This window comes from Coloeus monedula (assembly GCF_965178545.1).
Source record: "Coloeus monedula genome assembly, chromosome: 2".
In the NCBI taxonomy this organism is placed as follows: Eukaryota; Metazoa; Chordata; class Aves; order Passeriformes; family Corvidae; genus Coloeus; species Coloeus monedula.
The window spans coordinates 104,634,617-104,662,235 of record NC_138782.1 but is presented as its reverse complement, the minus strand read 5'-3'; the positions used below and the strand labels follow the sequence as shown (position 1 = coordinate 104,662,235).

Sequence of the window (27,619 nt, the reverse complement as noted above, 5' to 3'; positions counted from 1 at the left end):
GAAGCAAGAACACTCTCTTCCAGGGCCGCTAAGATCTCCCTTTACAAATACAAATGGAAAGTGGGAAAAGGTAACGTAAAACAGCATGATCACACAGTAAATCAAGTTGGGTTTTGCTGGTTTCACAATTTTAAAGCAAACTGAGATGGGTGTTTTATAATGCATGTTATAACTATTGTAGGAAGCTTTTAGACGTGCTAAGTGAAGAGGGAGGTTTGTTGTGTTTGTGTTTTGTGGTGGTTTCTTTTCTGGTTTCTTTGGTTTGGCTTGAGTTTTGACTTCTGCAAGGGGAAAGCCTAGAACATAAGACATTTTCATAAGCTGAGAGTTTTTTAAAGAACAATGGTTTCTAAAACACAAATTGTCTTCAATATGAAGAGCTGTTGTAATTCCAAAATACAGCCTTTATAATGGCTTTAAAATTTCAACATGTTTTAAATAATTCTTACCAAATTTTTGAAGAGTGCAGTTAATTCCTTTGTAAACACAGAAAATTTTAAAAATGCTGTTCCCAAATCTGGGTCATCCCTGCAAACACAGTTGCCACCGAACTTCTCCAGTGCTTGTGTATACTGTTCTTCATTTTCCACGTGAGCTTCAAAAAGAGCAAAACAGGACGATATCATCAGTAGATAAAAGGTTACTGAAATCACAATTGAGGGTTTTTAAAAAAACAACTTTCCACAGTTATTGTTACAAATGTTTACTTAATACAAAAACCAGTTATTCTTTACATTTTAACACTGATACGCCTGAAGTGGTTTGCATGTACCTATCCACCTTGTACAAATGACAATGTGCCAAGACAAGACAAACATCTGACACTCTAGAAAGACCCACAATATTTCTGCACCATAGCAGAGACCCCATAACAACTCCCAGCTCCTATAATGAACTTTCCAATTTTAGAGTCTTTTATTAACACTTTCTAATTTTAACTGTGTGCTGTTATGTTTTACTGTGTTATGTTATGTGTGCTGAAAAAGAAACAGAAGAACTAAAGTGTGCTGGCAGAGTCTTGGATCTGTACAACAGAAGGCAATAGATCAAATAGTCTTGATTTGCCCTAAGAAAAAGGACTATAAACCACATTAAAAAGGAGAACAAAACCAGATCTATGTTAGTTCTCCAATTCAGGGCAGCAGTGGGGATCTGAAGCGAATCCTAGCAATCTGCATTTACCACAGGCCAGTTCAGTTCTGAAAGCAATTCTGGTTCGTGACAACCAGATTCCTTTCTGAGAGAACAAAATCAGAAGCTCTGCCCTGGAAGTCATCCAGATCTCCTGGGCTACACCAGTGCAACTCATCCTGCACACACCTAACACCAATGTTCACAAAGCTTTGAGCTGCACATGTTGGGGGGTTTTTCAGCCCAGGGAATGAGAAGAAATCTAGGCATAAAATAAATTCCCCTGATTCAAATATAAAGGAAATCTGAGAGGCTTCAGTCTTAACTACCTTGCCCAAGTGATTTATTCCTAGGTCACTCCTGGGTTACTTGCCTATACAGACAGGCATAAAACATCCCTTTATCAAAAATCAGTTTGACCTGTGGAATAAAACAGAAACAGAAAGTTCTTCTGAACCCAAGTTTAGTGACCATGTCAAGCTTGAGCATGTGGGCAAAGTACACCAAGTCAGCACCTGACAAAGGTAACTTTGCCTATTTCTTACTCTAGCTGTAGACAATTTCTAAAGTTTCAAAGGAAGTCAGGGAAAAAAACTCCACACTCTAGAAAACAAATTATGCATTAATAAGAAAAGGACTGTCTCGGTCATTACATGAGACTAGCATAAACCCTGAAGATTATTCAGAGCGGATTAATCTGTTCAAACAAGCAATGATCCAGTTTCATTTCAAGCCCATTTGTACACATCAACACATTTAATATCCAAAGGATTTTTGATACAATGTCATTTCCCAAATTTCTGTGAATTTGTTATACAACCTGTTCAAAAAACTTCTCGTGCTCCAGACTAAAAACAAGCCTGTGTTCACGTGTCCTATCTGGACAGCCATTCAAGAACTTTGTTTCTCAATAGCTACAATTTTCTTTAATTTTCAATATATGAAACCAAAACCCTGTGCAGCAGTGGTATAGCACCATGTAATTTAAGACTGACATAATGTACATGCAGAATTGAAGTTACACAACCAGCATTAATTCTACAAGTTTTTAACTTGATCACTTGAATTTGCAGCCTGTGACTGTTTTCAGATAGCTATTAAATTTAAAAACTGAGTACTAGCACTGAAATTTACTTTTTTTCTTCAGCATCAACAGCAAGGGCTGAGCACTTACCAAAATTTTTGCTGTAGGATGAAGTAAGGATGTTCAACTAATTCTATTGTGTGACATATATACACCTGAACAAGCTTTCAGTGAACTGGCACAGGCAGCAAAAACGAGAATGTGGCAGGTCACAGCACCTCTAGATCTCACATCTACCCAGTGAGGTGAATTATTTCCACACTGCTTCCTGCATCCTCACTGCTTCCTGCATCCACCTTAGCTTATGTGAACCCAGGTGAGAGAAGAGGTCAGGCCACAACTCCTACTGCAAAAAGAGAAAGCTGCCCCTGCATGAAAGCAAGGTGCAAAGGCTACTACCATTAAGTGTTATGGCTAGATGTGCAACCAGTTACTGTGCCATGCTGACTTTTTACCTTAGGAAACAAGCACAGCATCCATTCCACATGGCATCCCCAGGAGTCTTCTATTCCCCAGCATCCTAGGGACTGTTCTTCCGGATTCTGAGACATTCCCCAGAATGCTGATGGTAGTTTATTGCAGCAGTACTAATAACTGTGCTGGTACTCCCCAATTGCTTCTGAAGAACACAAAAATCTACTTTTCCCATGGAACCCTCCAAAATACTCTTCCTGTCCTGTGGTTTTTTTCCTGATGAATTTTAGAAGTTTCTCTACAAACAAAAGGTATGAAATCTATCAAAAAAAGAAACTTGATCCAGTTTTGAGGGTTTAGAGGTTTTCTTTAAGTAAGAAGCCAAGCTACGTATAAATTGGGAGTCACGATGTAATCCTTAATAATGGTTTGTAAACTCTCACATTAAAACAGAAATACAAAACATGTAGATTTAATATTTAGGGAACCTGTACTAAAAATCCAGTCACTGTGCTCTTAGGAGTGTGGGACCATGGGGTTTGTTTTGTCAAAAGAAACCCCAAGGGCTGACAGGTGGCTTGGTGGAAGAGAAGTGCCTCCAAACCTTTCTTGTCAAGATTGGGTGGGCAGCACAAATTTAAATCATGGGCAAGGTACTGATTTTACGCAAAGACTAGTGATTTGCTACAATGCTCTAACAGGTACTCTGATTATGAAGCATAGTCTAGCATTCTAGAATAAAATTTTAAAAAACCCCAACAGCCAAAAAGAAAAACCAGCCAAGCAAGAAAAAGAAAGAGAATAAAGGATGCCAAACCAATGAAACAGCTCCTGATGAATCTTAAACTGGACCCTCCACAATCCAAAGGTAACAGCTTCATTACATTCGACAAGGAACTTCCTTTCAATTAGCTGAGATGAATTATACCACAATAGCAGTTCTTGTTCTAACCTTGCGTCTGAACACCAACATGGCCACAAGTTCTGTCAGATATTGGTGGCTCTCCAAGGTTGACAGGCCTGTCTATTTTGCATTTAATACAGGTTTTGTTAGCTCTAATTGCTATGAACTGCACAGTGAGAACAAAAGCCAACCAAATGCTGTTTCTTATCCACAGAAAACAAATGCTGTTTCTTATTCACAAAATGCTGCTGATCCACGAAAACAAAAGCTTCAGTTATTTTTTTCAAAGAAGATAAACATACACAACTCTAAGAGATTGGCACACATTTAAAAAGGCACACAGCGATAGTTCTTTGCATTTTATTCAGCATTATAAGAAAAATATCTGATTTTTTACCTCATGACAATAAAAAGTTGCAGCTCATCACCTCTCTCTTGTCATGAAGTTCTCAACATACATAACTGGAAGCCACCAGGGAGAGTGAGGTCTCACAAAGCAGTAGAGCCAATGTAGCTTCTTACTGCTGCCAAAGAGTAATTTCACCCCTCCCACACCCTCATCTCTTGATGATACACATGGCCCTACCACTTCAGGTGCTCATCTAATCCTGATTAAGTTGATCTCACTGCATATGCAGCTTTATACAAGCTTAAAAACTCATCTAGGGATCTGCTAAACAAGGCATGACAAAAGGAGCAGGTAGCCCAGACCCAGTGGAAAGAGGAGAGCACAGCTTCACCACTTGATACCAGTATGGCAGCAAGAGAAGTTTAGCTACCCCACAACATCTCATCCTTACTGAGCTCATGATCAAACAGCTAGTTCAAGATTGACACTTAAAATGCACATATTTCTCTTCTCAGAGTTACCCATATCACTCCTTCTGATTCACTATGACATCTGACTGCTTAAATCTTCCAATTTCACCAATATAAACTAACAGGAATTATGTACTTACCCAGACCAGATAAGTTTATGGCTTTGACAGATTTCTTCATTTTATAGAGAACAGTTCGGTCAACATCTAGAGCCTAAAAAAAAAAGAAAAATGTAATAGTGGATTGTCCTCTGGCAAATTTCTGCCCTGCAAACCTGCTGTAATTACAACTATTACATAGTTTACTTTATTCCCCTAATTAATGAATTACTTACCATTTGCTTCCACCCCCATTTATACAACCTATTCTGTACCCTTGCCCAAAAAAACACCTCCTCCATCTTTGGCTGGTGACCAGCATCATGTAAACTCAGCAGGAAACAATTTACACAATACTGTCTTTCCATGCTAAATTATTAAAGAAGCTTAAAACAGTTTTCACCCATCATATGTTCTGACACTGCTGAAGACACAAGCAATATCACTTCCTCAGGCAGAATATTGAAAATGGAATTTAATTTCAGTTTTCCTGGATAATTTAGTTAATTGCATTCTCAACTATATGAACTTTCTCACTGCTACACTGAACAAAATAAATTGCATATCTCTCAAATATCTTTCACACAGTTTAACACTAGGCAAAGCTTCCCCCAACACTATATAAAATTCAAGTTTAAATCTTTCCCAGAATGCTCAAGCACTTATAATCAATTTGTTACGAAGAAAGAAGTAAAAGCAGGCAACCATTTTGCTTACTGAAGTGAAATAAGAGCAGACTCAAGAATGTAGAATTGTTCCAGAAGGGAGAAGCAGAATTATGATTATATAAATTAATTAAAAAAAAAAAAAAAAGTTGTGAAACTTGGAGAAAATATATGTTCCAAAGATGGTGGTGAATTTAGACCCCACTGAAGAACAATACTGAACACTACAAATTGTATTATGCCAAGAGCTGTTTAGCATGATACATGATAAAGCAAAGAAAACCCACCAAATTCATTCCATTTTTCATGCAAAACATTTCAATGAATTGCAGCAGTTACACATCTGACCTACCCTTTTTTATTGTTAATCATTTGTGTAAGAAACACAATTTGGAAAAGTCAAGCCCCTAGGAGTCTATCCAATTATTTTAACACAGTGAATGCAAAAAGAAATATTAAGCCCCCTGATTTTGGGGTATTCTTAAACTGAATCTGTTTAGACCACAAATAGCTGGACAAAATCTTCACAGCATTGCATGGAAACCAAGCAATTTAGACAACGCCTGAACATTAATGTTGCAGTGTCACTGTAACTGTGTGCTGCTATATCCATTTGAGGTTTCGCCTTCAGCATCTTTATATTAGCATGTATATATTTTTACATATGAAACATATTAGTAGGAAAGGTGCAGAGGCCTTTTCACTTGGAATTCTGAAGTACAGAAGAAGTGAAAAATAAAACAATCTAAGAAAGCCCATAAAAGCCATGGCAGGTTTGTTCACCCTCTTCAGCAGTTTGAATTCCATCCACTCCAACAAATCTGTATCTAGTATGATCTCCAAGGTTAGATTAGTCACCTGTTTGGATGGGAGTACATGAATGGAACTCCCTCATTGTGTATTTGGTGATTTCTAAAAATAACCTCAGAAAAGCACTCTCCAATCAGCTGACTACAGAGGAATGATAACTTCATTGATGACTGCGTCAAAGCGCAATCACCCTCTTGGAGTCCAAGCAAAAGGAATGTCTCCAACTACAAGCATTACAAGCAACAGTCCAAAGAGAAGGTTGACAGCCAGAGACTTAAAACTTAAGAATTCAATTCTCAGGTAAATCTTAGATTTGTGTGTGCAGCTGAGAAAATATTAGATCTCTGCACCTTAGTTTGGGGGAGATAATTCTTCAGGAAGAGAAATGTTGGAAGGATAAATGCATGGGATTAATTGTACTACTGTGGTCAGGGATCCAGACGGATCTATGGATTCATAAAATCCTCTGGCCCAAGGCTGCCTCAATCAGAAAGCACAAACTCCCAGTAAGGAAAAAACCTCAAATCCTCTTCCTCAACTAAATCCTCTTCCTCATTATTTTGGTTTGAAACGCCTCTCAACCAACTTCCACTTTAGCCAGGATCAAGCAGTAGAGGAATAAACCCACAAGGCACAGCATAGCCAGGGTCCAACAGAAATGGCAGCTAATGCGCCTAATACACCAGTGACAACTCAAGCATCAACCCATTCCAGACAGCTGGTCCACATAAAAATTCAAAACAAAGGATAGTGGGGAAAATACCCCACAGAGAGTACCAAGGACAACACAACAAGCAAAACATAAAACCCTAATGTGTTCAAACTGTACAGGTCAGGCTTTCTTGGGTTCTCTCTTCATCCCCTGCCTGTCTTTTCAGCTGCATCAGTGCAAAGCTGTACCTGAACCTGAAAAAAATGTGACTAGAAACTGGGGGGAAAAATCAGTTCTGGAAAGCTTTCCAAACAGGAAACAAAGGATAAAAAATATCTAGCCATTTTAAGGGGGACCTTAAATAAATACATAGATAAATAAACAGATAGATTAATTAATTAATTAATACTCTTATAAAATACAATTACTATGTTTCCAATTGTGGTAAGAAAATTTGACTTGCATCTGTAGGAGGTTTTGTCTGTTCCTCCCTTCCTTGGTGCAATCTTTTCATAGTGTATGACATTTAAGAGTGGCTATGTGTGCCTACAACTAATGGGCAAAATAATGAAAAGCTTTGCATCTTTAATACTGTATTTCAGTCTTGCTTACAGACTAAAGAATAGGAGGACTTTGTTTACTTGAATAGCATTGGTGTTTATTCATATATAGTGTTTCAAAGGAATCATTTCAGGATAAAACTTGAAAATGTCACTCCTTGTCTTTACTGCTGTTCTTCATATTTTCTTGTCCTTTTCTTTGTCCTCATCTTAGCACTAGGAAATCAGTCTAAGTCCAGCTGTGGCTTTTTTATAGTTCACATTTCTAAGCCTGTGTTTGTTTCATAAATATACACACACTATCCCAATGCACACACATGCACCAAAATGCACCCTCATTCAACTTCTTTGTGCATTCTCAGTAGTGTCAGAAGCAGGGAATTTTAAAATGGCTTCAGATGTTGCATATTCTAGCATTTCTTTTTATTCACTTAAAATGACCAGTAAACTCCTGAACAAGAAGAAAAGTGACCATGCATTTCATATGGCAGAATCATTTTGTCCTCCCATGTAATGTTTCTAGTTTTGCCTCAAAAAACTGTATTTTAGCATCTGTTTCAGCACAACTGAGTCTACGAGGCCATATAAATAATATTCATAGCCCCATCAGTTTCTACTGATGAGCACTCAGACTTCTCTGTTGTTAAAAACAGTAAATATAACTTTTACTTAAGGGGAAAAAAAACAAACCAAATTCTCTACAGCACATAAGAAAAGTCGTCACATTGTTGTGGAACTGGTGTTATGCACATGAACTGAAACAGAAACTTGAAAGTGACCTCCTTGAGCATGTCCTTGTCAGTGCAATCTTTTTCCAAATACAGTATTTATGTCTTCTGTTCATTTACTTTCATGTGATTTCTGATGGCAATCTGATGAAACCATTTTTAAGGTAAATTACTTTTTAGTCAGAAGTATACTAGGGAGGGCAACAAGCATATCAAAATAAAATGCAGATTTTCAAAGGAACACAAGAGAGAGGACTCAAGCTACCAGTGATAAGTAGCAAAGCTTTTTTCCACACGTAGGAACAAGGTCCAGTTTCACTTGTCAAAGGCCAATTTCCATTTTCTCTGTTTCAAAGATTTCTACTTTGAACAGTAAAATGTGTCAGCTAACTAGAACCAAATCCATCTTACAAGGAAGAAATCAGTCTGAGATTACTAAAATGTCCTGAAATGTTACTCCACATCCTACTCCTCAACCTATTTTAAAATAGTAATAATAATAATAATAATGATAATAATAATAAAGCTGTTAAAGTCTGTTTCACATTGCCTAGAAAGATTTAAGCCCACCAGGATATAAAATTTTCAAACATTTAATTGTGCTGCTTCCCTCTCTCCCAAAAAAAAAAAAAGGAAAGAAAAAAACTAGCATCAATCCCCAAATCCATATTGTCTAAATAGATCTGTGCAACAGAGATGTTTGGCACAAAAGATGAATGTGTTATTTGCTCTTTTCAGTGGAGAGAGGAGAAGCAAACTGTCCTATTATTAGCATATTTAACTGAGTGAGGAAAAAAAGCAGGAAGACAGAAACTCAGAAACTGAACATCCCAGAGATGATTTTGGCACCTTTTACAGAGCCAAAGGGTACGGGGAAAACCAGGGCAGTAGCAGCATAAGTGGAGAGTCCCCAGGCTCTAGTGGTTCATTAAACATCTTTTGTGCCAAACTTACAGCAGAAGTCTCGGTCTTTATCTTATGCAAGTGTCCTCACACCAGTGTCTTTTTCCTTTGTGGCCCAGAAAATAATTAATTATCTGTGAAGGAAGAGAAAAACAGCCATACTGGATCAGATCAACACTCCATTTAACCTGATATCCTCTATCAGGAGCGGCCAACAGCAGATGTTCGGGGCAACAAGCAAAGAAAAGCACGTACACATCCGTCCCCAGGATAATCTCCCATTTTCCAGTAATGAGTCTAAAAACAAAAGACTGAGATACTCTCATCCAGAAACACTACATAGCCCAACAGGCTATTCTCAAGAGAAACAACAAGCCCAAATTTTCTAATTCCAGACAAGGGAAAGAAAAAAACTAAACTTGACACTACTACCATGGGAAGTAGTGACCGAAGAAGAGGAAGGAGTCGGCCATCACCTTTACTTTATTTTGCATTTAAAACAGTTCAAAATTTTTAAAGCATTCCTTCCTTCTTACCCACAGCAGCTTCTTTTTGGAAAGCATAAAGTAACTATTTCACATTTTCAGCTATTTGGATGGGGTTTCACTGAAAGTATTCACAGAACTGGAGCTGAATTTGAGGAAAGTCTCAAGGTTACCATTTTGTAAAATAAAGAGTCCACTGGAACAACAACAGATGCGTGGAAGTACTGCTAAAGCAGTAACAAAATTTTGGGAAATAAATCCTTGTGTCATTTGAAAAATTATCCTGGAGCCAGGAACCTATGTGTTCTTTCCTACACTGAACATCTACCTGACAAATACACAAAAAAATACTAACACACTGATATTTGATCCACTATACACAGTTATCTTAACATTATTTTTTTAAAACAAAATCAGATCTGACTCTCAATTTTAGCAATTTGCTTCAAAACATCAGGCTACTCAACAGCCATAAATCCTGCACTTCATCCATTCCAGTATTTCAAAATAAGTAATAATGCCAGAGGCTGCTGCAGATGCTGAACACATATAGGAACATCCTTCCCAAAAACAAAAGGGCACAGGAAGAAACTTGGTCAGAGAAGGAAAAGAGAGGCAATCAAGTAGTTATTGTAGAGCCAGCAGAACAAGAAAAGGCTCTTGTGCCTCACTGGACTGGTCTTGTTTAAAAATTAAAAACAGCAAGTTTTTTATACTTGTATCCAGGAAGCACAATAGTTTGGCTTTTCTGGTGTATCTTTACAGGCAATCTGATATTTGCTGTAATTAATCCTTGCTGACTCAAAAGATCAGACATATCCACAGACATTCTGTCTCAGTTTGTTATTTTTCTACTAGAAATGAACTGTCAACACTGCTGGCTTCAATCCACTTTTCTGCTACAGAGGGTGGTAAAAAAACTTCCTAAATTATGTTTTCCCCCTCCAGAATCCTCTTTCCATTCTCCTACTGTTATGTCATTTCCTCCTTCAATGTATTAGTTTCTTTTCTAAATCCTCTCCAGTTTCCTTCCACTGATCACCTTGCACGATCACAGAGGGACTGATACAAAGGGTGGAAAAAACCCTCACAGGCATAGTCTGGAGCAAGGCACTGTAGCGTCTAAATGTATCCTAAAACAATGGTAATTTAAAAAACTTTAATTTGGGGCAATTACTTTACTTGGAGTATGCATGTGAAAAACTGCAGTAGCTATGACAGTTAATTTGTATAAATGAGCTCTCTGGTGTGAGACCTGTCAGCTAAAGAGACTGAAGGTACAGAGACAGACCTGCAATAAAAAGGACAGAGTTTATGGCAGAATCATCTCTGAAAGGTCCCTTTCCACAAAAGCATTATTTCTCCAGCATCTGGGTTTGTGGTCCTTGTGGGCCCAATGCCAAGGCAACCTGTTTAAACAAGCACTGGTGTATTTGGCAGAAGAATGAAGTAAACTATTGAGCTAAGGATATGCACAGTGGAAAAAAGTAATACCAGTGCTTTGGGAAATTAATACTTGGAAGTGCACAGTAATTCTGCTGCAAAGGTAAAGGATGGGAGAATTTGGCACTGCTCTATGTTGTGTATAAAACCAGACCTGAGCATGATGACTTTGTACAATGAATTCATTAAAACAAAGAAGGGATGCCTAAAAACCAGAATTCTCTAACAGACTACTTCTATCAGAAGAGAAATCCCAAATGAGAGGTTCAGAGCTACAAAATGTTACATCATTAATACAAGCCACTAAATGAGACCGTTTCACACTAAACAAAACAGGTGCTGTGTCTGTGTATTAATTGATTTCCACAGGCTTCCCTCACTACAAAAACTTAGAAATGCAACCAGTACTTAACTGGGAGACAGACATCAAGCATTTTTGTGAAATAAAATCTCTTGCTTAAAACAAAGAATGGAAGCTGCTTATGCTAACTATTTCTCCAGAACATACCCACCTCCTGCATAAACCAATTTTTACACTGAAAAATATACTTTCCTTCTCCAACATTGCAGCTATCTGCTTTCAAAGATGACTGGACTTTAAATACAGATCTCATAAGCAATGTAACAGATGATGCATTTACTCTTTACAGCTGCTCATTTTTAAACAGAGGGTGTGTAAATAAAACTCCCTTATTTAATTGTTGTTTATTTTTCAGTTGCAGTAGCCAATTCTTTGTGTCCATCTCCATTTATTTAATATTACATGCTGCAACATCCTAAGATATATCACAATGTAAAATAAAGTAACATAGGCAACAGGATTAAAGTTCCAGTGATGATTATCTTAAAATGGATGAGTAAAATTTACCAACTCTTTACTCGTGTCAAAATTCTCTGGTCCTCACACTGCAAGAGACCTTTTTCCTAGCTTCAGGTTTTTGCATTTCTGTCTGCTGTCAGCATCCATCAAAGCCGTTCATGGTTCAGAGTCCAGCTGTTGGAAGAGGCTGATGCTCACCCTCTTACCATTCAACAGCATTATGATGAGCTGGGCTGATGGGATTTTCCTTTTGCAGTTTTTTCAATCCAGTAACTCTTTTCCCCAGTATTAAACCTTTGTATACATCATCAGAGGCAACAAGAATTCATCTTTGCAGAACATAATGCCCCTTTATTCTGCATGTGACAAGCTTTCTGAAAAGAGAATTTTTGGTTATTTATGGGAGCAATTAACAAATTAAAACACTTTCCAGATACTCAAAAGTTCCCATATTAATGGATTAGTTTGCTATTTGTAGTCTTCAAAACCTCTACTTGAACCAGCAGACACCCCTGTTACAATCTCTAGAAAACAACGAAAAACTAAACAGTTACATTTTCCTTTATGTATGATGTACTTACTCTATGCTAAAAATGAGAACCTTTGCAGTGTGTACACAGATAACTGGATGCCATAAACTGATCTATCCCTCCGCATCCAAAACTCCTTTATCTTCCTTATGTATCCAATAATTCTAGGGACAAGAAACTAGTCTAGAAAAGAGAAGAGTCTACAACAACAGAGCGCAATCAAACTTCAGTCTTAACAGGCCACTGAGAGCTTCTTAACAGAAATAAATAATAAATCAATGTCACAAACATCTCTGGCAGACACATACGAGGTGTCCATTCTGAAAGGGAACAGAAGGCACACAAACTCTATCTAGTTTATGATACACCTGAAACTCTTAGGACACCATATTCCCACAACAATGGCAGAGGTACCTAGAGGGGACTTCAGGAGCGTAAGACAAATCACCTCAAATGAACCAACTATTCCTAGGGACACACGGAACCAGCTGTCAAAACAAGATTCATCAGAGGTAAAGCAGCACATCAAACATCATCTTTCTATTATTAGGGCAGAAATTTATGAACAGCATCTACCTATAATATTAATGGTATATTAATTACACATAAAACTCAGTGTCAAATGATAAAACTTATTTTCTCTTGAAACACCATAAAATTATTTCTGTTCTACAGTGGCTTCCAAACTTCAGCCACTTTTCAGCCACTTTTGGATTTTCACTCCAACTTCTCTGTGATTCACTATACCTTTGAAAATCTCTGCATGGTCTCTCAGTATCAATACACTTTTCCCCATTAAAAAGTAACTGCACAATGGTATAATTAACAGCAACTAATGCCAGTATAAGATTTGCAACTTATGGCAGTCAAATATTTGATAACATCAGTATCTTCCTCTTCTTTTTGTTAAATGGAAAAGAAATTGCATGTATTTCATTTTGTTGATGCTTTGTCATGCTGTAGCTATCTGTGAACAGCTTGAATCTTGTCATACAAATGCATAAACATAATATCCTATGAATTCCATTTGGGAATTTGTTTTTAAATGAAAGAATGCATCTGAACTGTCACATGTTGTCATTCATTTTAGGTGTCCAACTCAGAAATCACAGGACACTACTACAACCTTGAAACCAATGATCTTAAATTCTACTGGAATTTCTACAGTTTTAAGTATAACTAAAATTAACAGTGCAGACACTCCTGTCACTAGAGACAGCTGCCCCAAAGTATAAGTGAATCTTAAGTGACGCAATTCTTAGTGTACCAAACAGTAGGTATATAATACTCATTTACATAATATTGACACAACACAGTGGACTTTGCCAAAATAATTAGAGTTCATGTCATGGAAGGTATCTATAAAATGGAATAGACAGTACTTCCCTGTATCATCAGTGAAGCACCAGGAAGGTAAATTCGTACAGAGCTGGTACCTAAGACAAAACACTACATAAGACAAAGAACTTCTGCATTTAAAATTGAAGCAATTTAGAACACAGAAGCATGTCCAGGCCTATCAGAACTTTTGTTGCTTTTAAATGAAATAGGAAACAGCTACTGAATCAACTGATTTGAAGCAGAAGAGACAAATGCTTGGATCGATATGTAACCAAGCACCATGCGTCCTTGCACTAGTGCCACATCCACATTGCCTGGGGGACAGGGAAGGCAGTGGCAAACATGACCACTCCATCCCTAGAACAGACTGGGCTGGAAATACTTACATGAGATGCTTGTCATCTACATCCAGACCATTTAAGCAACTGAAGAGAGTGAACTAAGCAGGAGAATGAATGAAACCAAACAAAAAGCAGCTTACAAAAGATTTACTACTTCATTGCTTCTTCAATGCTGTTCTCATCAGCCCAATTAGCATCTAGTTCACATGGAGCTCAGAGTGTAGGAGGACTCTGCTGGCATTTTTTCTATTGTTGTGTAACATACACCTACAGTGCTGGAAAATAAACAAATTACTAGAAACATGTGCTTTGCAAGACTCCATAGTGCATGTTTTGCATGTGACTACAGACCAGTTCTGTGTTTGCAAGTGCTAAGGAAATTTCTATTGTAATAGCCAAACAGTAATCCTGTTTGACTGAAGGGGCTTAAAATGATTACTAAATACATTTGTTTCTGAGTTGACTTCCCTAGAATACAGCCTAAGTTTCCTTGAAATTGCATATTCTAGGAAAGAAATCTTTCACAAACAATGAACAGAAATCATAAAACATGAGAAAATAATCCATAAGAACGTCTACATCCCTCCACTACTATTTTCCCTTCCTATATGCTTTTTAAATGTAGTACAAAGCTTTCAGGAATGTGAAAGTAATTTGTTCAGCTTTAATCACTTCAGCTGTTTTGATGTATCTACACGCATACTTAGCATAATGCCTAGACAGAATTATAGATTTCAGACTAGAACTACATTGATAATCTGATCTTTAATCAGGGATAGCTGAGGGGTCCACAAACAGCAGATGGTTCTGAACACCACACTGCTCCAAGACAATAAGGAGCAGAGTTTCAGCCTTCTCTCTTAGTTCTCTATTTCTTCTTGGTTTAACAAGTCAGATGCTAGAATTTATACTATATCTTCTTTCATGTTAACTTTTACAGCCACCTCTTAAAGAATATACTCCAAAGAAATACACTTCACTGCACAGTATGCCACTTACATAGTAAATATTTTTGTGAAGCAGAGTTCACACACACAAAGAAGCAAATTTTTCAAATTCTGTCCAACACCTACTCACTTGAAAACAAAGCCTACTACTTGAGATGAAAAGTACTGAATCACACCACCCAAGCTAATTTCCTGCAAAGCAGCATTGCTCATAAGAAAAAGCCTATTCAGTTACAATACTGTATCTTGGTTTCTCCATCAATAAATTTTCCCCTACAAGGTAAATTATTTTCTTTTTCCAAATAAAATTGAGATACATATCATATCTCATAAAGCCTGCATAACTCCTAGTATTATGTCCCATTTTCTGGGGAACATACAGAACTCTTCTTCCACTCCTAAACTACACAGTAGGATGTAGCTAAGAGATCATTATTCCCTGTCCTCCCCCACTACCCCTTCCCTATATTCCTGCCCTCCTCCTTGCGATACTGATCCTTTTCACATTAGCCCTGCCCCCACATTCTCAGCCCTGTGTTTTCATCCTACTTCCTGTGTGAACAGTGCCACACTCCCTCTTCCTCTGCAGTTCCTGTCAATTCCAATTCCTTTGAACTTCCTCAGATTTTTGATGCATTTCCTTATCCCCTCCTTAATGCTTCTGCCCAAATGGCAATTCCTGACCCTTCAACTCCTCATATGCCACTACACTACTTCTGCTTCTGGATAACTCTCTCATCTCTCAGTTTGTTTTTAATTCAGATTTCCTTTTCTTGTTCTTCACATTTGACTGATCTTCACATTACCTCTTAAACATTTCAGGTGCTCCTTACTTTGTGAGTCTTCCTTTTCTTTTGTTATCATTTTTTGTTGTTTTCCAGCCAAATTTACTTGACTACTTAATCCCTAAATTGATGTAAACTTCAGAAAAGAAGTCTAGATTTAGTCCAAACAAAGGAAGTTTGTGGTCACCTTAATCACAGAAAATCTCACCTCTAATACCAAGACTGTTTGAGCTGATGTCTCTGTCCCCAGCAAGAGCAGCTACACACAGTAAGCATTCTGCCTACAGAAGAGCTTAAGCGTTGTGCTAACAAACGTGAGACTGTGTGGGGAAAAGGCTACCAAAAAAAAGTCCTGCCATCAATTTGCAATAAAGTCAATAGTTACAAACTCCGAACTTCTGCTTGTCCTGTAACTAGAACTGCATTTTCCAGCTGGGTTAAAGAAAAAAAAAAAAATCTGTCTCAGTTACAAATGGACCAAAGGAGGTATTTTAATGCTATATGAAACCTGGGTGTAACCACCTTGTACAGCTTCACAAGTATGATTCTCAGTAATTCTGTTTTCCCATAAGCAACTTCCAGTCGTGATGAAAGAGTAAACAAGGAGACACACAATTTCTCCTAATGTGAACCTCTTGCACATTTGACTATGCTACAAATGCGAAAGTACTGTCATCTTGCATAGCAGTGGTAATTGCTGTAAATGCATGTTTATAGTGTTTTTCAAGCACTTCTGGAAGCAGGAGGGGAACTGGTTACTTGCTTGCCACTCATCCAGTAATACTTGCAACCTTTAAGTAAGAACACCTCTCCTCAATTTAATAGTCATGGTCTGCATTTCTGCATTATTGCACTGATTTTTTTTTAATGTAAATATTTCTCCTATTCTTTCCATCCCTGCCTTTTTAACCCTCTGTGCTACATCAGATATCATTCTAGTCTTCAGAGGATTTGTCAGAAATATTTGCTAGTTACCATCTTAGCTCTTTCAGAATCCTGGGAGTAAGTTAACCAGCCCCAACAAACTGAGGGCTTTAAGCTCACAATTTTGTTTATTGCCTTGCTTACTTGCATCTCTATTCCTGCTATCCATTCTAACCTTCTCCCACACTTTGAGCTCAAAAACTGCAGCACAGAACTTGTTTAGATTTGGCAATACCTACATTATCTTTAACACTACTACATTCTAACTGCATATTATCTCTTCTTTTCCTCCTTGCAACTCTATGTGCTTAGGAGTGCTTTTGTTTTCTTTATTGCCTTCTGTCATTCCTAAAGAAACTTGACCTTTGCAAATTTGTCTTTTATCCTTGCACATATTTTTTAATACAAAACTTTCCTCTGAATACCTGGCTTTTTCTTCCCATGTCTGACAGGTTCAGATGATTTGTGATATTCTTCCTGGGGTGTTTCAAGTCTGTACATTTCCCAAAAATGTTGCCCTTTCCTGGGATATTTAATGAACATTTTTCAGGCTTTAGGACATAAACTCTCTTCAGTTCTATTAACCTCACCAGCTCTCAGTTTAATGACTTTTCCCCTATATTTATATATGTATATATGTATATGTTTTGCTTTTAATGTCTTTGTTTTGTTTTTAGTACACAATTAATTCAGCCCCTACTATTCAACAAACGCTTCGCTTGTTTCCACAACATCCACTTGATTCCTGCCTTTAAATCAGCAATTCTCACATTAGCCTCTCCTGCTTCTGTTTCCTTGTATAAAAGTCAGCAGCTTGGCTTGCCGTGACAGATGCCTGACTGTAACATGGCTTCTTCCCTCTCTAGCAACTTCAAGAAGAATAGAAGATTTATTTGGAGACAGCAAGGACTGAGAATAAGTGAAGGCTCTTGCCACTGGCCCATCCATGAGAGACATTTCATCTTAGCATGAAGACCACCTGAGCTCCAGCCATTGCTCCAGTACCTTGGACAGGGCTGGGCCAAGGCAGGGACCTCCACAGAGACAGGACAAAGCACCAAAAATCACTGTAACAAAGGAGTTTCAAGAAATTAAGAAAGATAAGGAGACTGTAAACATTTAAAAGGATAGAGAAGTTTGATACCCAAGAAAAGAGAGGGAAAAGTTAACCTAAACAAGGCTAGACCTGACTTTTGTCAGGTGATGAAAGAGTGAACAACCTTTCCTTTAAGCGGAAGGATTGATTCTGGGAAACTGGGGCAGACAGACCGTGTGGGCTGTCAAGAGTGAGGCTCAGAAGGTGCAGTGCTGGAGTTTACACAGGAAACAGCTGTATGTAATACATATGCATAATCGCACATATGGAAGGTGGAAAATATAAAAAAATAATAGATTTAAGGGTTTGAACTAAGTGTTTAATTACCACTACCCCAATGCATATGAATAAAAAGAAAGCTGTTCACAGTGGTTCAGCTACTAACACACTACACTAGTCAGGTGCACCAAGTTTTCTTGCATTTCTCCAGCTGTATTCATCAGCCATATTCACTTGACATGTGGACTGTAAGAATTTTGGAGCAGGGATTAGGCTATTGTCCTGTGACTTTGCAATGCCTTTCGAATAAAGGCTTCACCTTTACCCAACTGCTGCATATTATGGAATACAGAGAACAACATAAAGATAAGACGAGGAAGTGAAGGTGGGTTAAAACTAAGCAAAAGTAGCCCCTTTCTACATTACTCTCTTCTAGCATCAGCATGAAGTGCACTAGATTCAGATAAGATGGTTTTGAAAAATACAGCAACATTATGGAAAAATCAAAATACAAAACCCACAATTAGTAAAATACTTCAGAAAGATATATATTTTTCATTCATCCTCCTAGAAAGCATTTGGTAATGTGAAGCAGATTCATCACCAAATGCACCAAGGTAAGGTGCACAGAAAACTATTTATATGGTTTGACATTGTTTTAACTGACTGCACATTGACTTTAAAGTTTTAAGGTTTAAACTGTCTATTTGAAAATGTCCACAAAGCTCCAGCTGAAGATGGACAGTTTAGCTCATGTATTTCTGCAAATTTCATCCTCTATATTCCTCTCAAAAGAAAACAATTCCCACACTCCTTTTGAAATCATCATGCCTTTTGTGTTATAATGACTTTTCCAGAAACCTCTCTGGATGCTGATGACAGAGAATCATGATTCCAGAAAGGAAGCAGAAGTGGAACACAAAAAAAGCTTTAAACAACATGTATTTATGGAAGTGTTTTTAGTAATGAGGTAAGAAAAGTGTGCAAATATGTTCTACTAAAAAAGCATGCTATAGTGGGCATAAAGATATATTTTATTAAAAAGAAATATACAAGAAAGAGTAGTAGATTTCTCAAAATGCAGTACAGTATATTACATTTCCTACTGCTTCTCAAACTATACAGAAATATCCTCTTCATGTAACTTTTAAACCCAAGGCACAAACATAGACTATAGGAAAACAGAATCCAGTCCTATAAATGTAGCAAGCAAAAAGTAAACATCCAGGTGTATCCATGTATCCAGACTCACATTCCCCCACCCTACCAAGCTGTTACTACATCTCCCTCTTGTTAGCTTTGCAGAACCAAAATGCAGAAGAGAAAATTACAGAATTGTACCATACAAGAGGGAATCAAATTCAATAAGCCTCAATCCTTTACACCTCTCCAAACCAGCTGAAAACCATGGATTGCCTTAGGTGGCAAGAAGATGTTGCCATTTCTGATACAAAATACTTGCATTATAAATGACAGCGAGGTAGAAAAGGATTTGATACTGAAAGGACATGCTGCATTTGTAGGAGTGGTAATTAAAAAAAAAACCTTTTAAAGTGTAAAATAACATAATTATTGAGGTATAATAATCATGGAACGGGACCTACAAAACAAAGGCAAGTAGACACGTGAAATTACAAGTTATGCCTTTAACATTAATTTCTCAGCTTTTACAAAAATTCCTTGAGTGGTTTCTAAATAGACTGTAAACAATTGGAATCTGTTTTTGTCCAGAGGACTAAAACCACCTTTGGTACCACTATACTGTTTCTTTAGATTGTACATTTCACATATTTCCACCACGTTTGTCCTGTCTACTTTTTAGAACACATTTATTCTGGTGGCAAATGCCACTATGCTGTCAAGGTGTTCCAGTAACCTATTAAACTTCTCTCAGTGTTTTCATTCTCGTCTCTTCACAGGGAAATCTGTGCACACAGTGAAGTTTAAGTAGTAAAAAGTAAACTTTGTACCTCAAGTCCTGATTTAGATGGAAATGTCTTCTGCACAGGGACTGCCTGCTACTCTCTATTTACCTATCAGCCTGCAAAATGGCTCCCTATCCTACTTACTTGGTCCAGCACTGGACCCCAATAAACAGTCAGAACAGAAATATGGGCTTTATTGTAAACCTTAACCCATGCTTCAGAAAAGAAGTGGCACAATTAGATTCTAGTCATTAATTTCTCTTTAAACTAATTTCTAAAAATCTCTAAAATTATCACACCTACTAGGATCACTTTGCAGGTTTCACTACAATTTAGGGACTATTTTATTTAACTTATATCATACGAAAGAGAGAAGTGTGTGTTCTAAGTAACAGCAGTACTAAAACCAGATTTTTAAGCATTCATAGTTTAAGAATGGTCACCACAAATTTTTAGATCCCGTGACCTTTAATAGGAACAGACAATTAAAAAGGCTGCAGTTGTCAGACCAGATTACTGATTTCAAGCAACTCCTCCCCCAATCATGTGACCATGCTCTGCACTCTATCAATAAATTTTGTTTAATCTTAGTCACTATCACACATGTAAAGATTAAACAATAACCTGTAAGGGCCTGTGACATATGGCTCACTAGTAATTTTGTTTCAGGAGAAGCTAAAGATTCCCAACATTTTTCTAAGCAACATCCTAATCTGAGAACAATGCAGAAATTATATGATTCCTTTTCCTTTGAAATCACTTTGTGTTCCACAAGCATGCCTTTCCTAATCCCTTTTCCACTACTGAGAGCAAAGAAACAGATTCAGCAAAGAATCAGATTCTCCTTCTGCAAGTGTTTGAACAGGCACCAGTTCCCAAACTGCAATGCAGGCATTTCTGGTGATCTCAAAAGCCATGATCCATGGTCTGTAACCAGTAAAACTGAAAGTATTTTCCACTGATACTAAGAATCAACCATACTATGAAACTGACAGAGGTTAGTTAATCCAAGTTCAGATTTAAGGCAACACCTTAAAAGCTCACGAAGACATATAGATAAATTATACACTTCTAATTGTCCAACATCTTATTGATTTCCTCACTTAACAAGCCTCTTCCACTCCACCATGGAAAGCTTCATTAACTAAACTTTTAAGACACTATTAGATACCTACTAATTAACTAAGAATTACGAAACTAGTAGCTAGCGATGTTAAGTGCAAAAGACATCCCAGTGGGATGTGAAAAAATATCTGTGTTTGCGGAGAGTTGAGCTCAGGCTAACAAGTCACAGTAGCCTCCCCCTCCTGTGCTTCTGCACTGCCTCCCCAGGTCCCAAGGGAGCGCCAGACTTGGGAGGCTAGAGCTGGCTTCATGCAGGCAGTTGTACCCGCCATTCCAGAACCAGACTTTTTAGGAATAGCAGTAAAGAGACTTCCTCTAAGTATCAGTACTAACCACTTAATCTGTTGATTTAATAAATGTATACAATATCCTGGGAGGCAAAAATGTGTCTTCAGTTAATAAACTAGCTCTTACAGTCACTTGTTCAAATTTGTGCATACACAAAGTCAGCAGTCAGCCAGTTTCAACTTACCTATTAACTGCTTTAAAGTAACACATGCCCTCAATCATACGCAGCCAGACTTCCTAGCTCCCAGAACTACACTGCCTGCTGCAAGAGAGCAGTGTGCTCTGGAAACCAATGCTTCACGGTACCAGTGCCACTGGAAATGCACAGGTTCTTTGTATTCCCTGTACATTTTTAGATGCATTCTTTAATAAGCTTTAGTTCATAACAAGTTGATGAACTACTTCTTGCCCAGCCTTCCAGAAAAGAGGTGCTGAGCCCTGGCTTCTCTATTACAGAATTTATAGACAGCTTTTTATCCAAGAACCTGAAAAACCAGGCACGTCATGCTAAAGGACCTGAGTATTTCCAAACCAAATAAGTCTAAGTCTGAAAAAAAAATTCACCATTTTGAAACCATGAAAATATGTTTGTTGTTCTTGACAAATCACAGAAAAAAAGATTCTGTAGTTATTTCCACACATGCTTTCAGACAGCAGCACAAACAGGCAGGAACTGCTGATATTTTGCCAGAAGTGCCAGATAGATCAATACTATTAACAGCTACTGCCAGTTTCTGCAATCTCTCACCTCCTGCCTTGCAAACTTTACTAGGCCCATTCTTTACCATCATTATTACTAAAGATAATTTAACTAAGCTAGCAGACAGCAGCTAATACCAGAAACATACAGATACGTTCTGATTGAGTTCCATTAAAAATCAAACACCGATCCACTAAATTCGACCTAGAGAAAAAACAGTTTTTTAAAAAAACTGTTATAAAAATCTCTAAATCTCACAAAACTGCTTTTGACCTAAACACTTATACCAACTTCGATCTTGTATTAATCAATTTTAAGCAGTTCTACCTTGCAATTAAAATGATTCATTACTGTAAATATTCAAGACGAGGTTGTCTTTGTTACAGAATTGTTGATCTTAAGACTATCGGGTTAATAAAGCATAATTAAATCCAGGCATATAAGTGCAAGCTTGCATGGCAGAAAATTACCTCAGGAACAAGATTATTTTGAATTCAACTCCTTGCTTTAGTGGTTTTGGGAACTGGCAAAACAGGAAAATCCTGAAAAGGGTGTTTAAACACCTAACCTGGGTTTTGTTCACTTAAGACACGTTAATAATCAATTGCTAGTGGCAGTTCTTTTGTAAGAAGGGATATCAACTGCTGACAAGATTCTTTTTGCTGAAGAGGCTCTTTTTAAAATACATGCTTACTGCAAAACAAATCAACTAAACGCATGCTGTAAGAACTGATGTAACAGGTAGATGGAGCAAATTAATCTGCAGCACAAGTAAGACTCCCCCCTCCTACAAGTTACTTCGGAGAAGCTGCTAGAGGAGTCAAGATACACAGACGCTTCTCATTTCATTGTGCGTGTATGACTAGGATGTGGAATGTGCTCTCACTGTGTTCAGACCTGTCCCACATTTCCCTCTGATTTGAAACAGGAGGGAAAAGAGTCTCCCTCTCCCGACTGCTGGCAGACATCCCCCGTGGGAGGGAGGGTGAGCTCTCGCCATCAGGTTCAACGGCACGTTCCGAGTATCTTTGAAGACAGAGAAACACCCAGCTTTTGGCGAGACAAAAGCGGCTCACGCCAGGCACCCGCAGCCCGGCTGTCCCGGAGGAGGCAGGGAAGAGGGAGCTCGGGATCCCGCACACCGAAGGGCGGGCACGGCCCTGAGGGAGCGGATCCCCAGGGAAGGCTGCCTTAAACCGTATGCCCGGGGGGAGTGCGTTTAAATTTCTGTATGCGGGAACTGGAAGGCAGATTAAATCCCACCTGTGCCCGGAGGCAGGCAGATACACACTCGGAGAAAGGTCAGACAGGGAAAGCCGAAGCCCCACACGGCAGCTGGCGAGGCCAAGGCGGTTCAGGTGCCGGTGTGAAGGAAGGGGCTGACGGGGGAGACTGCAGAGTTCAAGTTCCTCCCCCCCCTCCCCCAGGAACGAGGAAAGCGGACGGAACCGCCCGTATTCCGATACGGTTCCTCGGGCGACAGGAGGAGCGAAAAGCGACGGCTCCGGCTCCTACAGCTGAAGGCGGCGAGCGACCCTGCCCCGCGGTGCGCTGAGGGCCGGGCGGAGCGAGAACCCCGCGGGCCAGGGGAGCGACGCCCCGGCCCTTCCCCCGCTCCTTTTCTTTCCCCTCTCCACTCGGGCGAGCCCCATTTCCTCCGAGCGGCAGCCGAGGGCGCTGCTCGGGGCCGGGCGGGAGAGGGAGCGGCAGGAGCCAGCGCCGGTAGCGCCTTGTTCTCTGCAGCCAGGCCAGAGAGGGCTGCGCGCCCCGCGCCCCCCGCCCGGGCTCACCTCCTCGATGGCCGTCACCGTGTTCCTGCACTGGGCCATCCGGGTGGTGAAGTTGGAGGCGGTGGGTGACTTGTAATCCTCATTGGTCTCGGACACGAATTCCGACACGGAGATCTGGTCCGGCATGGCGGGGCGGGGATGAGGAGGGGAGGGAGGGGGAAAGCAGGCGGCTCCAGGGGCACGGAGGGGAGGGCGTAGGGGGGGCTCCCCCTCACATCGCTCGGCAACCGGCGGCGGCAGCGCCCTCCTCGCAGCCCCGCCGTCTGGAGCGGTGTTGTTCCTCCGCCGCCACACAAGGAAATTCCCCGCACCCACACTCCTCCTCCTGCTCCTCCCGCGCGGTCACGCAGCACCGGGGGCCGGGCACACGCCCAGCCGCGGGAGCTGCCTCCACACCCCACCCTCCCGTTCGCTTTCTCACTCTCGCTTTCCTCCTCCTCCCTCGCTCCCTCACACACTGGCGGGGCGAGGGCACGGCCGCACGACCCCACTGCAGCCCCCGGCGCGGACCTGCCGCCGCGCACTCGCCACCGGCGCCCGCCCTGAGAAGATGGCGGCCCCCTCCCTCCGTCGGTCTTTCCCGAGCCCCGAGGGGAGAGGAGGTGGCAGGCGCCGGCTGGGTAATCCCAGCGACAGGCAGGACAAATCCAGACGTGTGGTTTGGATAGTGTTGAACAACAAAAACCCAAGGGCAGGGGAAGGTGAGGCGCGGTGCCTGCCTGGTGCGAGGGGGAGCCGGTTGAAGCCCACAGGGCAGGTCTCCGCACTGTTCCCTCCGGGACTGCCCGCAGGTGCAGGGACAGTCTCTTCCCTCACAGCTCATAATTTATGTTTCAACATCTTAATCTGTTTTACGAGTTCGTTGTCTAGTTTTCGAGGACGCTGAAGAGAAATGCCGTTCCCCAAAGGTCCGTGCAAAAATACTTTTAGGCTAAGTAACGTTTAAATCTTAATTCTTAGAAAGCTTTTTCTGTACTCGAGGAGGAAGAGCTATCAGAGGAGGTGCTTTGTTCTTCAATATAAAGCCACAAAGATTACTCGAGGCAAAAAGGGTGAAACTCAGCCCAAGTTGTGGCATTTGTGACTGATGCAGCAGAAGGGACATTGGCATGGTGCCATTGAATGAGCATGGTGCTGCTTGTGTTGGGAATATGGGGATGTGATCCATGGCAGTGGTTTCTTTGGCCTCAAAGCCCTTTTTCCTGCAGAAAGCTTCAGAAATCTGTATTTTGGCCCTGAAACTCTCCTGTGGCTCTTTCACTCCCCTCTGGTGATACAGTTATTAGCTTTCTGTAAGTGATTCTTCATTACCCTGTTTTAAAACTCTTCAGGGAATTCAGATGAGTAAGCAGGTACTCTTTTGCTGCCATTTGTAAAACGTCCAAATAAATAACTGCAGACCTGCCCAGTTACTGCCCTTTGCGATCCTTGCTAGATCCTTTAGCATAAGTAATAAAGCTTGTCAACCATATTTATTTTACTGGTTGCAGTAAATCAGATGAATGAACAGGGACTATCTGCATGTTGTTTCGTTTTTCTAACGCTTAATAGTTTTTCCATCCTAATCATTCCTTATTTTCTCCAATGAAAGTCACCACTGTTGTTTTGCTTTTAACTTCTTTGCTACTCTCCTTGTTAATACTTGTGCACTATCAGTATGGCATGTAAAGATCTACATTGTTCTGCTGCTAATGCATTAAACTTCTTGTCTGTATTTGTATGTCACATAATAAGTAAGTATAGTTGAGTATGAATATTAATTCTTGCTAAAAATGTGTGATCTTACATCTTCATTTTTGCATCTGCTGATGGTGCTACCTTTAAAACAACACTTTTCACACTATTACACAAACTTAGTAAACACTAGCATTCTTAAACTGCCTACTATATCTTCCAGTGTGGCATATTTATTTTGATATTTTGAAGGGTACGAAAAACTTGGGGTCTGAAAGGCAAATGCTACTAGATTCTAACTTCTGCAGCAGCTCTTCTATCAGCTATAGTCCAAATCTGCAACATAATAGTGCAGCCTCTAGTGGTTGCATCCTCAGTTTGGTATTGGAGTATATACATATATGAGATGGTGTCATGGTTTAACTCCAGCCCAGTACAAAACAACAGAGTACCACACAGACACTCATCACTGCTGCTCTGCCCAGTGGGGAGGAGAATAACAAAGAAAAAACTTGCGGCTTGAGTTAAGAACAATTTAATAATGGAATCAAATAAATCATTATTATTATATTAATGATTATAGTAGTAATTTTATTGAGAAAGAGAGAGAGAGAAAGCACTGAATCTGAAGATAAACAAGTAATACGCAGAACAGTGCTCAGCAGCTGCTGACCGATACCTGTCCCACTGCTGACCAGTGGTTGATTCCCCCAGCCAACCCCAGTTTATATGCTGAACGTAACGTTCAGTGGTTCAGAATATCCCTTTAGCCTGGTCAGATCAGCTGTCCTGGTTATGCACCCTCCTGGCTCCTTGTGCACCAGCTTGCAGGCACAGCATGGGAAAATGGAAAGTCCTTGATTTAAAGTAAGCACTACTTAGCAACAATTAGATTGGTGTGGTATCAACATTATTCTCCTACTGAATTCCAAACACAGAGCTGTGCCAGCTGTGAAGAACGAAATTAACTCTGTCTCATCTGAAAACAGGACAGACAGTACAATCATGCAATGAGTCTTTGAATTCTGCAGATTCTATTTTGTACAGCAGGTTAGGTTAGATGATTGCAGTGGTATCTGATCTTCTATCTTTAACTTAAATAGCTCCAAAAATTTGCCATCCCAATGAAACTGCAAGGCCTTTTTACTTGACAGATTGTGCATTTGCCTCAGCTTTTCTTTTTATGAAGCCAAAGAACTGTGCTTGGGTGAACTTTCGAGAAGTTACCTAGACTTGATATCAAGACCCAACACTTTGGAGAGTGCCCTTCTTCTATTGTGTTTTGGGACATCAGCTAATTGCAGCTACAGCTATGATTATTACAATTTTTCAGTAGTTAAGGAACTATTTGGTACTTTTCTTCTCATAAGCATTCTTGTACACAGGAATGAAATAATTTCCCAGCTTTATTTTTTGATAAACCAAATTGAACAACTTCCCTCTTCTAAAGAGGGCAGAGTTAATTTGAACTGCTTTGCATTGGCCACAAACCAAGACTGAGTATCCAGGTGGTGACTGTGAGTCAGCTGACACATGGCACCTCATTACTCTGCAGTAACACTTCTGTTAGTGTGTGCGAGTCCTGTGTCTCTCACTGAAAAGCTGTTTTCTCAGCCCTTCCATCATTTTTATAGTTCTAACACCTCAATAAATTATTCTCCTGCTTCTCTACTCCTTCATTGTTATATTCAAGAGTATTATTAGACTTTCTGGTCCCAGTATCAGGCTCATCTACCCGTACACTCTGGCCTTTAGGTATTTATGAGCAATACTTAATTTCAACACCCCATTCTTTGAACGTTTGAATAAGTACTGAAGTGGAATGGCTTGATAATGAGACAGCTGTGAGCAAAGCTTGCTTGTACAGAATGTGGTTCTACTGTTTTGTCTCTAGATTTTTTCCTTCTTGCTTCCTCACCATGGCTCCTCCTGTTCTGGTTTGGATCCTTCCTGCCTTCCTTACTGCCTTCCCCACTGTCTTCTTTGACCCAGTCACTCAGTTAAGAGCACTTCTACTAAAAAGAAATAAATAACAAAATTATTTTCCAAAGGTTCAAGCTCTGCACTTTGCTGAAAAGCTTCTAATCTGGATATGCACAGACTACAGCTCCATGAATCAGAATACTTGATTTGTACAAACATTTCTTCCAACACTGACTTCAAATCAGCATTAATGGTTACATCAGTCAGTGTTGTTAAAAACATGTCAGATCTTCAAAACAGTAAGATAGATTTTAAAATAACGGATTTTCTTATCTTTTTATTTGTTTGGTTGGTTTTGAGCCTTTAGAAATCTTACCTGTATGTCAAAATCTTTATTTGCATTACTGCTAGTAAGTAAGAACTCAAACCGAGGACCAGGTGCTATAGAAACACGGAACAATAAGGCAGCCTCTGGAGATCTTGGTGTCTAGAATT

General features: G+C 39.6%; 1 protein-coding gene across 1 annotated transcript in view; it reads right to left on the bottom strand.

The window, feature by feature from the left end:
• Nucleotides 1-23,659, bottom strand: part of ASAP2 (ArfGAP with SH3 domain, ankyrin repeat and PH domain 2) — an 86,459-nt gene extending 62,800 nt beyond the window's left edge. Inside the window, exons 1-3 of the mRNA XM_082277112.1 lie at nucleotides 23,528-23,659; nucleotides 4,493-4,565; nucleotides 450-595 (exon numbers count right to left, since the gene is read on the bottom strand). Coding sequence (XP_082133238.1) covers nucleotides 450-595; nucleotides 4,493-4,565; nucleotides 23,528-23,653 — 345 coding nt within the window. The 5' untranslated portion in view covers nucleotides 23,654-23,659. The remainder of the gene's footprint in view (nucleotides 1-449; nucleotides 596-4,492; nucleotides 4,566-23,527) is intronic.
• Between the last annotated feature and the right edge of the window lie 3,960 nt (nucleotides 23,660-27,619).